This window comes from Convolutriloba macropyga, chromosome 10, assembly GCF_964194025.1.
Source record: "Convolutriloba macropyga chromosome 10, txConMacr16.3, whole genome shotgun sequence".
Classification (NCBI taxonomy): Eukaryota; Metazoa; Xenacoelomorpha; order Acoela; family Convolutidae; genus Convolutriloba; species Convolutriloba macropyga.
In genome coordinates this window covers 20,174,420-20,193,452 of record NC_134477.1, presented here as the reverse complement: position 1 = coordinate 20,193,452, position 19,033 = coordinate 20,174,420, and the positions used below count along the sequence as shown (strand labels likewise).

The 19,033-nt window shown below is 33.8% G+C and overlaps 1 protein-coding gene across 1 annotated transcript; it reads left to right on the top strand.

Annotated features, from left to right (window-relative positions):
* The first annotated feature begins 3,320 nt into the window (after positions 1-3,320).
* LOC142347952 (trypsin Tyr p 3.0101-like) lies at positions 3,321-18,326 on the top strand. Its single transcript, XM_075399117.1, has 4 exons — positions 3,321-3,477; positions 5,301-5,391; positions 9,926-10,130; positions 18,117-18,326. The coding sequence occupies exons 1-4, from the start codon at positions 3,321-3,323 to the stop codon at positions 18,324-18,326; spliced, it is 663 nt and encodes a 220-aa protein (XP_075255232.1).
* Positions 18,327-19,033: the final 707 nt, after the last annotated feature.

Below are 19,033 nucleotides of genomic sequence, written 5' to 3'. Positions count from 1 at the left end.
AGCTCAGCAAAAATATGTTTTTACAACAGATTGAGCGCCGGTTTAACAAGAAAAAATACCAAATATTACTGCTTAAATGACAAATTTTCAGACTAACCTAGACCCGAAGAAAATGAATTTTGATTTTGTTACAAAAGTATATTGTAATTTGATTCTCTTTTATGCTACAAGTAAAATCACAAACACGTGGTTGTTTCTCAGTGTTTCATCTAGGTTTTTTATCTCTAGGGGAAATACGGCAGCAGTTTTTCTCATAAATTGGAGACAACAATTGTTTTTCAGCTGCTTGCGGAGCTTATGTTTGGTGTATAATATCAATTACTATTTTGTGCTTTTTTGAAAACATTATCTACTGAAACCAATACTGTAAGGTAGCTCCAGTAACTCAAATGCAACTGCATCTTGTTAACCCGTGACACGCACTCAATTAATAAAAAATTTCTAAAAGATATCTCATATCAAGCTAATCCCAATAATGAATCGAAATAACATAGCAGGACCAATCCTGAATTACAATTTAAAGAATTGAAAAAACTGAAGACAGCAGAATAAGACTACAATAACAAACAAAACAAATACCCAGACGTCCACGAAAGAAAACAAAACATGAAAAAACACAGAACATTTCAAAAACCGACTAAACAAATTCATTTCATTTCTTCCAGAAAAATATTGTTATTGAGGTTATTATTCCCCAAAACGTCTAGAGAAAACTTTTTACAAAATGGGCGTTTACAGCAAACACCAATTTTGCAGAAAACCACTGGAGATAACTTAAAAGGGCAACACAAGCATTTGGCAAGAACCATTTCCACGATTGTGATTGAAAATAAGTGGCAACAAAGTCAATAAAACCCGGAATTAAAACATGATTTTTTCAAAAACAATTCAATTGCACTATCTAAAAAGTGAGTGTATCCACCTTAATGCAAACAATTGAGGAGCAGGTAACAAAATTAACAACAAAAACTGGCAACAAACAAACATTCAAAATAATCAAAAACTAAAACTGTGGCAGCCAATTAAATTATTAGGTAAAAACCTAAACCATTATTTGAATCCAATTATGCTTAATTGGAGGATATTTCAAACCTATCATTAATGAGACTAGCCAACAGGAAAATAATAAAATATAGTCATTATCCAGAAAAACTCGAATAATTTTCGAAGACAAGTCGTAATTTGAGTCATTAAAACGTGCAGTTTTGAAACTAGAGGATTTTATGACCTCAATTAATAGCACAAAAAACTATAACTGACAAAGCACTATCACTAATGAGGTTATCAAACATTTTTTGGAAGCAAGTGGTGCCAAAGTGATGAAATCTGTTTGATGTGAAAAAACCTTCGAAATGATCAAGATGGGATCTATATGAGATCCACATAGAGCTGTCCATGATCGGACCAAGTGATAAAAAAAAAGAAATGCAAAAAATAAAAAAATCCAAAATCTGGCTATAGTTTTTTTTAAATAAGTTACTGCCAATGTCGTTAAAAGAAATAATTAAAACTCGCATCAGTACATTAATTTAAACATGACTCAATAGATACACCGAGATCTAACATCGATTCGAATAAAAACCAAAACAACAAAAAGGACAAAAAAACCCAAGAAATCTTTTACTTCATAAAGATAAATAAGCGCCAAAATCTTTGAAAACAATTATTTGCCAGGTGAGGCGTACCTAATTTGAACGTAAGTATTCCTTTTAAACAGTACTCGTAACTCCATTGAATCTAAAAACAGCGAAAACAGAAGTCAAACTGCCTGACGTGAAAAACAATTCGCTCTCGAAAATCGGAAATCTGTTTACAGATCATTCTCTCACTTCACTTTAAAAAGTACTTTGAAAACGCCTTACAACTTCTCAATTTTTGCACTGCTAACTACTCCAGCGTGACTAAAATCACCACTTCAATTTGATTTTCAATTTTCAAGAGAAAGTCAAATAAGTGTGAACAGATCTTTTAAAAAAGACAACACACCAATACAATTTAAATTCTTTGAATTGTAATAATGTTCTCAACTGAGGAGAGGGAAAAAATTGTACCTAGATTATCGATTATCCAAATCTAAGACCCAAGCTTTTTAATGTATTTCTGTTTTTTAACAAAAACTTAGAAAACTTGGTTCATTAACTTCTCCTGTTGATAATAGAAATACTCCCTTGCGACAAAGAGGCCTGAAAAGGATTTTCTTCTTAAAATGGATTGTAGTCTAGTGTGATAACTACTAACAGATCTTTCAATAACTATCTTTCAAAAGTCAACTTAGTCCTATTCAGCTTGTTTTTGTCTAGGTAAAGTTGAAACATAAATCTTAGTTGCAGAGGGTGTTAGTGCCTGCATCAAGGGCATTTGCGTGCCAGTATTGAGCATATGGGGAACTAAGATTTATGTTCTAACAATTTTAGAGAACAAAACTGGTAGATTTTTTTTCAATACTGAATGTTCGGGTCGAGATTGAGAAGTTTAGGATATTTGAATTTCACGTTGAGATAATTCTCGCTATATTGAAAACCCCTTTGATGAGAATAATTTGAGCTTTGTTCAGTAAAATTAAGGTAGTGGCACTCGCTATCACTGTTTTCTGGCAATTTCTGTGGATTTCGACACTGCGAAGGAACAAAGATAAAAGAAAAAGTCAAGAAGTTTTGCCTATTGACATGGGGAGAAGTAATATGAACTGCTGATGTTTGATTCCTTAAACTTTATCTGTTGTGCTGCTGACCGGAGGTATGGTAACCAACTTAATTGTCGGTTTAATTTAAAGTATAATTTTCCCTTAAAACAATTCACTGAAGTTGAGAGCATGATTTTTCCACGTGTCTCAATTGTTCAATTTCAAATTAATAGACAAATTTCATCTGTCTTCTGGTTTCAGCGGTTGATAAGTTTTTACCCTTGATTCTCTAAATTATTTTCTCACCTCTAGAATGAGCCTTGTCTTATGTTTTTCCAAGGCTGACCTCATAGAGCTAAATCAAACAACTAATTAGTTTATATTTGCGGCCATGATCAAAACACTCAATTGAAGCCTTAATTTCAAAACTTAATTCGAAAAATCCTTGGATCAGGTTTACTCCTCATGAAATGTTGATTATTCAACTCAACAATTTCAGTAAATATTTGAATAGCTAAACAAGAATTTCGTTTCTAAATCATTTTAATTAATAATTTGTAATTCAATCCAGGCGCTAATCTAGCAAGAATTAATAGAAATATTCATAAGGATGAATTTGATTATAATTTTGACTTTTTTAATACCATTAATTGCCAAAATCAATTCCAAGGCAACCCTAATTGAGAAACCAATTCCTATGTATAAATCGACCCACTCATTAATTGTGAATGGGTTAGATAGTCCCCCGCGGCCTTTTTACGCAACCATTCGCTATTTATTTACTTTTTGTGGAGCAACAATATTGAATGAACGCTTCCTAGCTACAGCTGCTCACTGCGTCTTTTTTCTAGATCGTGAGTTGTTTTAAATAACTTCCAAAAATTCTGTACACTTTGTCAGATTGGATCCCAGGCTGAGATCCGAGATCAAAATTTGATCCGACCTGTAAGGAGTTGCCTACCGAGATTACTTGTGAGGACATGGCCGTACCGAGATTTCTTGTTCTAAACACTAAGTTATATGAAATTCTAGTCTATTTTGGCACACAAAATGTGTGCGAGCTACAGAGGTGAAGACCACAAGATGTTCAAAAAAGAAGTAATGCATGTAAACAAGTTTTTGCACTCTAAAATTGAAAATGTTACATTCAAGTTACTGTGAAAGGGATGAGCGGACGAAAATCATGATGTGCGCAATTTGGTATCTATGTTATGATATCCCTAACCCTAACCCTAACCCTAACCCTAACCCATTTAAACACTTCGACCTTGTCTAAGTCTTCAAGACTCTATAAACATTGTACTTGTGATCGCAAAATAGTGGCTCAGCGGTCGCATAGTCTTGGTCAATTTTTTCTGGGTCGTTCTGATCAGAGGTCACTTCGGACTGGACCTCAGCATGGGTTGTAGTTATATGTTATGTCTACAACCATTATGTGTTCAAAGTGAGTGACCTAATGCTGGTGCTCATTTGAGTGACCTCAAAAAAGAGAACATTCATTGAAAACTCTATCGGCCTAATCGGTTGCCTTCCTAAACTTGCAGTCGCAACACCGTTTTGATGTTCTACAAAACTACAGTGGTACCAATTTTTGAGTATGGACTTCTTATTTATGGTGGAACAACGTTGAATAAGCTTCAAAAAATTGAACGGTTACAAAAGAAAATTTTGAGAATTGTCTTTAGAAAGAAACCAAGTGACTCCATCTTTGATACTTTATTCGAGTTCAAAATTTTGACAATTTGTGAATTGTACATAAAACATCTGCTTTCATTCAGCCTTAAATCATACTTTGGGTTACATTCAAACAAAATGATGAATGAGATTTTGACCGCAAATCAAAATTTTTCGTACAATACTCGCTCGAAAACCACTCGCTTTATACAAACAAAAACGTCAAAAAGAATTTCAACTCGGACATCTCTGGGTTATCGCGGTAGAATTTTGATAAATTTTCTACTGAAACAAAAAATACTACCTCAGCTTGAACAAGAGACCATGTCCTGTATAAAAGTTAAAAACTAGTCAATGCACTTCAATATAGCTTGATCATTCAAAACGATACGTTAAAAAAAACTTGTCTTTAAATAAAATCTGGGCGCTTAATTAAGATACGTTAGTATTTGCAAACGTCCACTCCTGATGAAATTTTGGATTTATGGATTTTTAATAGTGGATTCTGCTGTGTCCACAATTTCTGCGTGTGCTTTATAAATTAACAGGAGAAATTCAAATTAAATTTAAAAAAATTTTTTAAAAAATATAAAACAATAAATGGCTTATTTCTATTCATTGAGGTGACTGTTAGATATATGTATGGAAAAATTCATTAATTATTATTGTTGATATTATTCTTTGAAAGACTGAAGGTCCAATTTTTATTTTAAAAAAGAGCACTAGGTTTCCTTTGCTGTATATACACAAAATGTGTATAGAAAGAGATTGCAATGAAATCATGTATTGCAAAACAAGAAATAGAATTTAAAGAACAGAAATTTATGTAATCAGAACGAAACCACAACACAAATGAAGTCATTGATTAATATTTTTTAAAGGAGTAACTATTTTGGAGCCATATCCGACCTGTGAACATGTGAAGACAATCGTTTCAATGTTTATATTGCGATACCACATAAGCTATACGCGGCTTCTTGATAAATTCTCACTTTTGTTTCAGCTGATGACATTCAAGTGGAGCTGGGTGACTTCAACACAGTTGCTTCCCACAAGACGAACTACGGAGTGGAAAAGATATTTGTTGCACCAGGGTCAGTTTAAAAACCTTAGCACTATAAATGGCAATCAAGCCATGGTTTAAATTCCCCCTTAGATTCACAAATTCTTTGATTAAAAATTCTTAGATTCCACGTTGGATTCAAAAAATATGTGCAAAGAGATTAGACAAGGAGGCTCGGTAATGTGCGTTTGCACATAGAGTTCCGACCCCGCTCATCCTCATTTTTGGCATAATTGTCTTCCATATGAGGAACAGATAGAAAACCCCCAAAAATTCGAGTATTTTTCAAAAAAATGTGTATGAGCAAAAAGAGGGCCTCCAACGCAAAGACCTCAATGGTGTAAAAAATGCCCCATTACATTGATGAAGTCAGCTATTAAGAAAACAAGTCGAGACGAACAACAAAATCAGACGACAATAACAACAAACATTAATTACATCCAAAAATTTATGTCCAATTTAAAAAAAAACTCATTAACAAGGTCAAAGTGGCGTCAAACAAAAGTGAAACTAAACAAAATAACTGGTGCTTCACTACAAAAGATATGGGACCAATTGATAATAAGGCTCGGTAAAAATTAGACGAAAAGAACAAAAAAAGCAAAAAAAAAGAACAAAAAAAACAAAAAAAAAAGAACAAAAAAGCAAAAAAACAAATTGGCCTAATTTTTAAAAACAATTAAATTCAAAGTGATGAAAACCATTAAATAGCAAATGAAAACATCCAACATGTTTATGGTCACATACGCTTCTATGAGAGGGCATTAAGTTCTTTCATTATAAACTTTTTTATTCGGTTTTACAAAGAACAACAAGTAGAAACAACAAAAAAAACTCAATTAAAACTTGCAAAAAAACACTGTCAAAGCCGTAAAGCCCTATTTTGCCCCTCAACATATGTTCAATTGAACTTTCCGCGAACATCGTTTACGTGGTAAGCAACCTCTCATAAATGAGAATAGTTAACAAGTAGACAAAAACGTGAAAAGAAAGCAAAATTAAGCAATAATTTTGTATTCTTCGAGAAAAATTGAATTCAAATACTCGAAAGCCATTAGCTACAAAATGAAAAAATATAGTTTTGCTTATTCGCCCAAAATAAGCGCTTTACACCTGTAATTATTTGAAATATGTCTACAGAAACCGTCAACTATAGACAAAAATCAAAAATCAGTTAAACTTTTTTAAGAAAAAACCGTGTCTTTTTTAAGAAAAAAACCACCTACCTGCAAAACCCAGGTTGAGCTTCCAGACAACGGACATCTCTAATCAGACCATCATCCAGACCCTGCACTCTAATCAGTTTTTATGCAAGACGCCTCTGATCAGACCAGTGTGCGAGCAGCAATACAATTAAGATCAGAAAACATCATATTAAAACAGTAAATGAGACTGATAACAGTTTACTTGCATAACATTTTGTGAGTAATGCTGCGCTAAGAAGGTGACTTCGGAATTTTATATGGCTGAGTGACATAAAAATCAAATTGGAGTTAACTATTGTTTACGGTAGCAATTTTATAGGCAAAGCTGTTACCTGCAAAAAGAAAACTTTTACTTTTTTCATAAATGACATGCAGTAAACGACATTTTCTTCTTCGCTTCAATTTTTGGGGAAAACAATTACGTTCATCTCAACCCAGGTCGAGATTATCATTTGTCCTCGTTCATGACGCAGACCATTTTTGAACGCACACAGTGGGTATGTTGCGTTCAAACATACTCAGTGAGGATTTCTTTCAACGAGAAACATAAACGCATCAGTATTTACGATCGAGTCAAAGTCATACCCAAAAACGATCCAAAGTCTGTCTGCCCCATTGACAGACAGATATTGCAAAAAAATTGGGGACGAAGTAAAAACTGCCACAAGACCGCATGCATAAGCAAAAATTATGCAACAATATATAACAGAATTTGTCTTTTGTGCACAGCCTTTGCCTTGTGCACCCACACAAAAACGTGGGAAATAAAAAAACTGCACAGATGAGCCAAAATACAATTGAACTTAAAAAGAATTGAAAATTGTATCGAGATTTCAGAAACTTTTACAGTAAAATGCGAGAAATACATGAAAACTGTTGAGAACTTTCTTATGACATGACAATTCTGTAATTCTTTGCAAAGGTTATAAAAATTGAGTTTCCTTGGTAGTTAACTCACAAATATGATACTTTTTTCCGATTTTTCAGGTAAAAATTTAATACTTGAGGTTTTTGGTATGATTCCCCGGATATCTGGTAAGGGTTTAACGATTCGATGCAGCTGGTATTTACAAAAACATTATCTTTAGTGGTAATGTCAGCTCAAGTTCATTTCACAACGGTATCAATGGCGTCCTGGCTAAAAGTTTATTACTCTGTCCTGGACTCTAGTTATTAATTGCTCTCAAACAAAATTTGTAGCAATTATTTTAGTCCTGCGGTATTTTAATGCATTGGTTTTGGTGAGCGATTTTTCGTTTGATGCTTTCAACTTTTCGTCCTCAAAAATGGGATAAACAGGTCTTACACCCTTCTAATCTTTAATATTCGATTCACTGAAACTGCTTAGCAAATGTAAAATTTTAAAACGAAAGGCGGTTCTTAGAAGTTTTAACCCCTCCCTTATCATCCACCAGCCTCCCGCAGCATCCCAGCATGCTCAACTAAACCCTTGCCTAGAGCCAGCATTTGCAAACCCCAGGTGGTCATTGCCAATGGCAACCGTCTGGTAGTTAACTCACGAATATGATTCTTTGAAAACAAGGTAAATTTGCAAATTTCCTCAACCAAAAGTTCATCTGTGATTAACGATACTAGGTGACAAATAGAAAAAAAGAACAAAAATGCAAAATTAAAATGTGTTTTTTTATTTTTTTTTGAAAAGAATTGTCTTCAAAGTCAAGAACTATCAACTCAAATCAGAAAATTGGCCCATTTATGCCTCCACTAAAATACAATGAAACCTTTAATTATCCTGGAATTTTCATGCAAACAAAAATACAAAGTAAAAACGACAGTTAAAGCCAAATGTAAAAATTCAATTAAATTTTTCGAGAGAGGGTGTCGAAGCCCTTAAATTCATAATATATGCCTTTAAAGACCATAACATGTTCAATATTAAAAAATTTGATCGCCAATAATGAAATATGTGTTTATGATGTGATAATGCGACAATCAAGAAAAAAGGTGAAAAACGGGCCAATGCCTAAAAAATTGTGACTTCTAGTTGTATCAAAGCAGAAAACCCTAACTTAACGCGTAAAGCCGCAACTAAGAATAAATTTCAAATCAGTAGAAAGAAAAAAACGAAAAGCACTCTATCTTTGCTGACACTAAGCTACAAGTTGAACAAATCAAGAAGAAAATAGTGACAAAGTTCAAAAAGCCATCGTTTTTTTAGCAATTATAATTTTTTAGTTTCATTCAGAAAGACCAAAATCTTTCGAATAGAAAAATTTGATGCATTAATTTGAAACTGCTTAGAAAACCAATAGGACCTAACAACAGTGATCTTTTATTTGATTTGTCCTGTTCTTTTAATAAACAGAAAAAAAAACAGTTCGATTTTTTTTGTATTGTAACAGTCCAAGATTGGATCAAAGCCAGCCTTGCTAATGCTTTTTGTCCATTAGGAACACTCAATTGTTTAGAATTTTAAGATCTAGATAATTTTGTAGTTAAAAGATCAAAAATAAATTATGCGTATCTGATAATCAATGAGTAAAGTAAAAAAAAAACGGCAAAATTTTAATTCCAGACTCCTCTCAATGGAACTGAAAGTAGGATTACCTCCCTTTGTAGGTTACAAAAATGTGTTAGTTGTTTTTGTGTGTTTATCTTCGGCAATATTAATCGAACTGGACTAATGAAATTTTAGGGCAATTTTTGATGAAAAAGGCTGAGTTTTGAAACATTTAGCCGAAATTTTAGCCAACAAATAAATCAATATAATCATTAATACTTGCTTGTCCTGAATAATATCAACACTGCTATTGTTAAATCTTTTACATGTTTTAGCAGAATTGACAAAATTTTTGTACAAAATCTTCAGAAAATGTGAATGAAAGTAACGCGAATCGGTCTTATATTCATTTCAACCACAATAACTTGCTCTAGAAAACGAAATTCAAAATATCATTTCAGTTCCAAAAATGTCTGAACAAAAAACCCATTTGAGTATATAGTTCCTCCTCAAGAGGGGTCGGAACTATTAAGTACCTGACCCTAAGTCCACTTCTCGTCAATTTTTCAATGAAAAATCATCTATTGTCTTAAATACGTTGCAAGTAAACACAAAATTTGGCTTTTGGATCCTTTCACGTTTCGTTTTAAGCCTAGGTCACTTTAGTACAATGCCTTTTCTAATATGAGCGGCGAATTTATTGCCAAATTTAATAAATTTTTACTTTCTTAGAAGTGAATAGCGGCGAAAACTGGACCCACAGTCAGATTGACCTCCGGCTCGCTGCATTACTTTTGGCAATTCTTAGTTTCCATTATAATATTGATAACTTTTTCGCTGTTACTTTGACCTTTCCTGTGATTTTCTCTAATGCTTTAACAGTTTAAATATTTTGCCAGGTTCTCTATGGCGGGACAAGATCCCAAAAACGACATCGCTCTTCTCAAGACATTGCGTCCAATTGCCAATGCGTCTCAGAGTTCAATTCCAATCTGTGGACAGAATTTGAGGTCAGCAGACATGTTTACCACACTGTTGGGTGCGTGTGGAATGGGAAGCACTCGACCTACTACTCACAATGTGTTCTTCCCAGCTCAACTGCAGGTTAGTTGAAATGTCAGCGAGTGAAAAACAGTGATTTATTAATTTATTAATCATGCAAATGGTCTCCCTAGTTGTTTTCATAAGTAACGTGAACGAGCTAAAGTCAGGATCATATATCAATTTGGTCTGGATGGGTCTTTTCATAAGGACTTATGAAAGAACACGAGAATTTTCAGGAAGTTAAAAGTCTGGATGATAGACGATATCGGTCTGCCTGGCTATCTTCAATGGTAAAAAGCGGTCTGGATGTTCATTTTCACAAGTCATTTTGGATGAGGACCTCAATCTGGGTAGCCTCGAATGTAGAACTCGAAAACTCAGCATGAAGAGAGACTCGTCGTTGATTAAAAATACTCTGTAGAGCACCCTCGTGGCAGTCGGGCAAATGTATTTTTTGTATCGCCACATTTTAAACCTGATTTGATTGTCCCGAAAGGAAACTGTAAATCATACGTAGCATCATTTAAATTTTATCAAGTGCTTAATTTCTGACACTCAAACTCCTATGCGCTCGCCACCTACCTGCAAAACCCAGGTTGAGCTTCCAGACAACAGACACCTCTGATCAGACCATCGTCCAGACCCTGCACTCTAATCAGTTTTTATGCAAGACACCTCTAATCAGACCATTGTGCGAGCAGCAATACAATTAAGATCAGAAAACATCACATTAAAACAGTAAGTGAGACTGATAACAGGGTACTGGTAAAAATATTTTATGAGTAATGCTGCGCTAAGAAGGTGACTTCAGAATTTTATATGGCTGAGTGACATAAAAATCAAATTGGAGTTAACTATTGTTTACAGTAGCAAATTTATAGGCAAAGCTGTTACCTGCAAAAATAAATCTTATAACTTTTTTCACAAATGACATGCAGTAAACGACATTTTGTTTTGCTATTTTATTTTTCACTTCAATTTTGGTGAAAACAATTACGTTGATCTCAACCCAGGTCGAGGTTATCTCTTTGTCCTCGTTTATGACGCAGACCATTTTTGAACGCACACAGGGGGTATGTTGCGTTCAAACATACACAGTGAGGAATTCTTTTAACGAGAAACATAAACGCATCAGTACTTACGATCGAGTCGAAGTCATACCCAAAGACGATCCAAAGTCTGCCCCATTGACCGACAGATAATGCAAAAAAATTAGTGGACGAAGTAAAAACTGCCATAAGACCGCATGCATTAGCAAAAATTATGCAACAACATATAACAGAATTTGTCTTTTGTGCACAACCTTTGCCTTGTGCGCCCACACAAAAACGTGGGAAATTTAAAAAAACTGCACATATGAGCCAAAATACAAATGCACTTCAAAAAAAATGGAAATTCTAACGAGATCTCAGAAACTTTTACAGTAAAATGCGAGAACTACATGAAAACTGTTGAGAAGGAACTTTCTTATGATATAATAATTCTGCAATTTTTTGCAAGGGTTATGAAAATTGAGTTTCCCTGGTAGTTAACTCACGAATCTAATATTTTTTTCCGAATTTCTGGCAACAATTGAACACTTGAGGTTTTTGGTATGATTCCCCGGATATCTGGTAAGGGTTTAACGATTCGATGCAGCTGGTATTTACGAAAACATTATCTTTAGTGGTAATATCAGCTCGAGTTCATTTCACAACGGTATCAATGACGTCCTGGCTAAAAATTTTTTACTCTCTCCTGGACTCTAATTATTAATTGCTCTCAAACAAAATTTGTAGCAATTATATTAGTCCTGCGCTATTATAATGCATTGTTTTTGGTGAGCGATTTTTCGTTTGATGCTTTCAACTTTTCGTCCTCAAAAATGGGATAAACAGGTCTGACACCTTTCTAGTCTCTAAGTTTGCAATTCACTGAAACTGCTCAGGAAATGTAAAATTTTAAAAGGAAAGGCGGTTCTTAGAAGTTTTAACCCCTCCCTTATCATCCACCAGCCTCCCCCCGCACCCCAGCATGCTCAACTCAACCCTTGCCTTGAGCTAGCATTTGCAAACCCCAGGTGGTTATTGCCAATGGCAACCTCTGTCGGTTGCTTGAATAAAATTTGCCCCGAGGTTAGTCGGTTATGTTCAAATATATTGGTTGAACTGCTTATTCATTGCATTTTGGCTGCATATACGCCATTTTGATTAGTTGTTCCTTTTGATTGTCTGAAAGATCCTGCACAATACACTTACATGCGATTCTCTGATCAAAAAAGCTTACCGGACAATAAATTGAAAGCTCATCAGATCGAAAACTGTAAAATTGTGACAGAAGTTTGTTATTTTATTGTTTGTTTTCAAGCTTTGTTTTGCAAGCTTCAATAATGCATTAGCGCATTTGGCCTTACCCCAGTGCGGCCGTGAAAATTGATATCAATCTATCACTGCCGAACAGAACTTCGCGACTGAGGATGTTATATGCTGTAGCATTTATGAGTGCTGAAATTTGATTAATTATTTTTACTTGAATAATGCTGACGTTGTCACGTTTTTTGCTTTCCTTTTTTCTTTTGGTTAAAAAGGGTTGGCATTGTGTGCAAGGAGAATGTATTAGATCAGCATCAGCTAGTTGTACTATTGCATGAGTCCAATTGGCACCTTTAAGCAAATTGGAACAAACTTTCCGAAATGGCTGTTAATTACTTGTGACGTGTCTTAATCCTCGCATGGATTGGATTTCACTCACACACCCAAACCGAGCAAAAATTTAACTTCCTTTATATGGTAATAATTGGGCGATTGTATAAAAATTGCATTTTAATACGGGGAATACAGTTAATAATCCGAGCCTCTTCAGCATGCAAATTGTCTCGGATAATGTCACATTGTGAGTTTTTTTGTCAGTTATTATTAGCAATTAACAATTAGCACTTTAATGAAGAATTAGCCTGATCAGAAATAACAACAATCGATATTCCATTTTCTTCCCAATGCTATATATTTTTGTGTACTTATATGAAAGAACTGTTCTCTTCATATAATTTGACATTCAATTCAGATTTCAAATATGCGGCTTAATGGCAGCAAAAGTTTCCAGAGTATTAAAACGTGCTTTGAAATAACACTCAAATATAACAATAACTGTTGATTTTTGATAATAAATTTTAAAATCCCCAATTTCCACTGAGGGAAAAAAATCCCAATAACAAGTGACGACCAGCGGGTTGCCAAAGTGAAACCCAAAATGTAAAAACGCCATTCTGTGGGTCTTTCTGCAGCTGTACAGGCATTTTAGATAATTAATTTTTTCTGGGAGCTGAGTTTCCGTTAATTGATTCCCAAAGGATTCAGTTAGCAGCAATAACCGGGAATTATATAACTAAGAAATTTGTCACTTAAATACAAATCATACATAATTGGACATGCACTTGATATTGTTATTTTTCTTTCCCATTTTAGGAGATGCTGTTCCATCAGACAGAATTTGAAGCAACTAGTGTGTTTGACATCAACATGTGTAGGCCAGATGTCATATGCACCTCACCAGTCGTTCAGGAAGGAATTTTGGAATAGCTTAAAGTAAAATTTTTTGGTAATTTCTGATTCGTGATTTTGTGACGCGGATAATAGAGTTTGAACAAGTGAATATTTATAAAAAGCTGATTAAAGTTTAAAAGTTTTAAAAAATATTGTCATTTATTTTGTTTCTAGTAGAATATTTTAAATCAAGATTAGAGGTTCCGCGTCCTGCTAGACATAAAACTAACTATTAAAGTTGCTAATGTTTCTTTCAAATGGCGCAGGTTTTAATATCTGCGTGCAATATTAAATTTACATACCCCAAGAGGAAGATTATTCCTCTTCGAATGCTTTTTTGTTGTAGGGAGTGGTTGTCTGCTTTTAATAAGCTGTTTTGTTCTTCGATTTTTTCTCACCATGAAAAACAACTCTGTCAGTAATTCGTCAGTTTTCATTAAACAATCTTTTGACATTTTGAAACTTTTTCTCGTTTGGCAAACTCTGATTCCCAATGTATCTTTCGATTTATCCGTTGTCCTGTTTGACGCCAGCGAGAGTACAAATACCTAAACAATAATCGTTTCTCGATTATTATTGTATGCAGTATAAGAATCATTGATCTGATCACCGGAGCCAAATGTTGAGAAGAGTTTCAGGATTAGAATTTAAGAAAGTTAAAATTGAATCAACCATAGTTCTCAAATATCGCAAGTGTTCCTTCGTTTTTGTTGTCCACTTAAATTTACGTGCACAAAGTCATTACTTGATTTCAAATATAAAAAATCGACTATGACTGTGTTCATTGTTTGTTTTCTTGTTTCGTTTGAAACACCCATTCATTTTTTCTCAACATTGTGCTGACAATTTTTCTTTTTGGACATTATTTTGTTTATGATATTTTGTTCGCAAATTTTGTCCAAAAATTTGGTTGGTTCTTTTTTCCTTGAAGTTAATGTGTCCCAAAAACTGTTCCTCGCAGAAGATGACTGTTGATTGTTGTACACAGCAAAGAAACTTAATTTAAATTTGCCAACTTTTTCCTGTATGCGCAGAAAGATAAGAACTATTTAAAAGCATGACTGGAACTCCATACGCAGTTATTTTGATGAAGTTTTAGTCTAATTTTGAGGCAGAAATTTTTGCAAGATTGAAAAAACTGCAACAGTTTAGTAAATCTACGATTGTTATAATTTACGCTTTCAATTAAATGTAAGGAACAATATGTGGCGGAGTTTTATTATCGAAAGCAGACTATTATCGAAAGATTTATTTGTGTAAGCTTTAATTTAATAAGGTGTTTTTCAATTGCCGTATTAAGCCGTTTTGCAGCTGTTGAATGCAATTTCTAGGTTATTGTGTGGGTTTTAAGGCTAAACTGTCATTAACCATTGAAATTTTCTTGAAAAGTTTTCAAATCAGCGGGTAATAAATTCGGTTTGTGACTCATTTGCTTTTTAAAGTTTAGGAGAATTAAAACCCCAAGCCAAAATTTCCTGGACATGAGGCCTTGTTCTGGCTAATTGAAACAATGGCCTCGTGCCACCTTTAGCGTAATGGCTTCAAGAAAAGTTCTTTTTCAGAACAACAACAATTGAAAAATTTTGAATTCCATTTCGATTTCATTTTATAGAATTAAAAAAAAATTTAACAACTTACACTATCTTGTCTGTTCTCTGAAAAAAAATCTTTCATCATATTTATAATGAAAACAATAGCAACATTTTCTTGTCCAGTTTTCTCTCTGAAAAAAAAACAATCATTTTTTTAATTGATGACAGGACACGAAAATAATGTTTGCAAACTCAAATTGCACTTTTTAACTTCCTGTTAAACATTTTTTGTCTTTAATTAATTTGGGCATCGGTCGTTTCGATATCTTTCCAAGAGTTGAAACGTCCATTTTTCTCTATCCTGAACCTTATTTTCGCTTCAGAACGGCAGCTATTCGTCTCTTGGTTCATCTTGGATAAAAATTTCGTTCAGTGCTTTTGTTGGTGCTTTTTTGCATCCAAATTTGGTGCGCAATTTTTTGAAGGTTGTATGCACATTGAATAAATCATTATTGTATTTGCCTTGGTAAAATGATTTCAATTTTTGATTTCTTTAATCGGGACAGAAATTAGCAGCATATAAGTGGAACATTTTTATGTAACAAGCTTTTAAATTGCCATTTTTTCTCTGGGTGCAAAAAAAATTGTTTATTCTCTAAAAATTATCTTTGATTAATCCGAAACATTTAATTGGTTTTCATAAGTAATAAACGTGAGACTCAAATTTTTAGTACTCATTTACAAAACCAAACTCTTTCTTGATATTATTATTGTTTTAAATTGTATATAACAACTGATCAACAATATTTGTCTATTCAAACGAAAGCCGATTCTCGGCATGTTTATTTGTCATTACAGACAAAATTTGGTTTTGTTTTTGGACAACTGAAACACTAATGAGAATTATCTAACTTAATGAGCGTTTTATCTTCTAACTATGGATTTGAAAAACTCTCATTAGTTAATAATAATAATATCCCTCTTTGTCAGCAAATTGCTGGATAATTCTAAGTAGAATTACTTCTCGTATTTCTCTTAATTTCGAAAATCACGTCTCCCGAAAAAGTTTGTTTTTCGGGCTGAAAATTTGTGTCAGGAATATCGCCGGTTTTTACCGTTTTGAGAAGAGAAAAAAGTTTTTTGATACTTTTCTTCAGATCAGTAAAAATCCGTTTAGAAAAATTCATGCATTTTAATCAGACTTCGAGCATTGAATATATTTTCGTTTACTGCACGCAATTATTTGTCTATTGTTATATTTTGTTTAAAAAAATCTCTACATTTCATTTGTAGAACAACGAGGCCGGGATATGCGTGACAATCCTTATGGAGAAACTTGCATATATTTTCGCAAACAATTTTTTGAATAAAGAATGTTTTCTCCACAAAAAAAGCACCAGTACCCAGTAGCCAATTCTCCAAAGTTTGTTACTTTAATTTAAAAAAATATTGAAATCCATCACACAATCAAAAACTCATTTTAAAAATTGAATTCATGGAGTGCAATACTTTTTGCAAGGCATTGATGTTGTTTCTCTGATTATAGCTTTTCTATTTTTTGCTTTTCATTATACTCCATTTAATTTAATAAGATACAATCATTTGAAAAATCGGATGTTGGTAGGTTGCATGCCAAAATTTCAGCCTTTTTTCATTGAAAAGTGCAATCAATTTCTGTTGCAATTATACCTAACTGTTTGTTCATTTTCAACAATTTTTTTTCTCGCACCCGTGATGACGGTTTTAATTTCAGCTATTTCCTCATAAATGCGCCCTCTACGTGGTCTCCAATTCTAATTGATATTCTGAAAATATGCCACACTCTCACAAACTGCAACAAAAAAATTCCAATTTTCTTTCATCAATTCTGCTGCGACTTGAGTGATATACTTGAGTTGACATTCTACGACTGCGAAAAAATTTTCAGTTTGTTACCCCGAATCAAAAACTGTGTCATTAGGATGATATTGAAACCTACCATCAATCAAATGATCAAATTACTATTTTTGTGCAGTCCAGAATTTTAGGATGGTTTCTATATCTATAAGTAATTTTTGGAAAAATGTTTGGTCTAGTTATTCCGAAAATTGCGGAAAATTTGAGCTTTTTCCAATTTGATTTTCGAATTGTTCTATTTCCGTAGGTAAGTAACTTTGGATTAAAAATGATTCCTCAATCGATGTTGATCTCCTATTGTCTTTCAAAATTCGCATTGTCTTTCCATTTCAGTTTTGGTTTCTCTCTTTGAATCAGTTGGCTTTGATCACTAATAGTCTGCGCTTGCTCTCCGAATAGTTGTTTTTGATTGTATTTTGTAATTCTCTGCCTCAAGTCTTTGTTTAAGATTTTGATTGTGCTTGTGAGTTTCGACACCTGGTCGCCCATTCCAATCTCTGTTTGTTAAGGCAGTTCCAATCAAAGTTTTGGTTGTTTTATTGGTTTTCAGTTTTTAACAGTAATTTGTATTTACGTACTGATCTGCTCTTTGAGTTTTGTTCTCTCATAATAGACCTAACGTGGCACAAAAAGAACTAAAGTATCGATATAAGCATTGTTACAGCAAATATATTTTAAAGCGGCCCCTCTTGATGCATTGTTTTTTTTCTTTCTGTGGAATCTTTTAAAACAAATCCCCATTGTTCCTCATTGATGCTCCAGAATTTGGATACTATCGGTCGCTCAAGGACAATAAGGGCGTGATAAAACTTGTCTATGTTAAAACTATGTTAAATAATTAACTAAACGCTCCTCCAACTTAGAATTGGCCTTTCAACGAGGACACTAAGGCAAATAAATGAAGCAATAAATTGTTAGCCTGCCTATTCGAATTTTGGATGATTTTTTGGCCTATTTTAACCAGTGCATCTGGACTGGAATATTTTGCACATAAAATGAAAAGAGGATATCCACCTGGATCGTACAAGAATCCCAATAAAAAAGTTTTCTGATATGAATTGAAACATAGTACCAAAACTCTCTTCCAAAACTTCAAGGGTGGTAATATTTGCTTAATGGACGATGGAGGTCCCTTGTACAAACTAAAATGTGGGACTATGGAAGCAGAGTGTCTGTATGGAATTGCGAGCTACAGCAACGCTAACAGGAGACACCTTCCACGTGATACAGTTTGCAATGCTGGAAGTTACTTTGCCAATGTTATCCACTTCAGAGGCTGGATCCAATTCACTATTAACAACAACTGAGAAGCAAAACACCGGGTTGTTTAGAAGTGGTTTGTTTTTTGGGCACATTTTGTTCAAAATTATGCGGAAGAAAGACTAAAATTTGTTGACAAAGTTGTACATTTCTGTTAGTTTAATCTGTTTAGTTATTTGAGTTTAGTTCGCGATTTTTATGCGCGATTTTTATGCGTCCGAATTCAGCTCTGATCTGACTGATTTTCAGTTTTCAGACTTCACCATCCGTGGTTTAGACCTGCGACTTAAGAGAAGACAAAGCTCGACTAAAAAGTGGTATGAAAAAACCCTTCTTGGTCCAAATAGCTTATAAAGCAATATTAACTCAAATATAGAACAGCTGGACTTCAGATATGCACAAATTAATTACACTGGACTCTTGCTTAAACCTAAGCGTAATGCTGACCAATCGCTGGACTGAAATTATTCAAGCTGGACATTTGCAGGATATTTTTCTACTCTAAATGCTGAATACAAAATTTGAGTTGATCTTGGGCTATCGTCAGTGGTGAGTCGAGGAATAGTGTTATTTTCATCAGTTTGTCTTTTTTGCCTCAAACTTTTTACGTGCAAATTTATTGCGCACATAACAGAGTCAGCAATTATGCAACTTCATCTGTTGAAATTCTGGAGAACCAAAAGCCGCGTGCGTTTTTTCAGAAAGAAAATTCACATTTCGTAAATTTTGGAAAAAAATACTGGAAGTACCACAT

Excerpts from the sequence above, each read along its gene's own strand:
- LOC142347952 (XM_075399117.1), top strand. The coding sequence starts at position 3,321 with ATGTATAAATCGACCCACTCATTAATTGTGAATGGGTTAGATAGTCCC. Across the intron at positions 5,392-9,925 it reads AAGATATTTGTTGCACCAGG|GTTCTCTATGGCGGGACAAG; the intron begins GTCAGTTTAAAA and ends ATATTTTGCCAG. Across the intron at positions 10,131-18,116 it reads TCTTCCCAGCTCAACTGCAG|GGTGGTAATATTTGCTTAAT; the intron begins GTTAGTTGAAAT and ends CAAAACTTCAAG.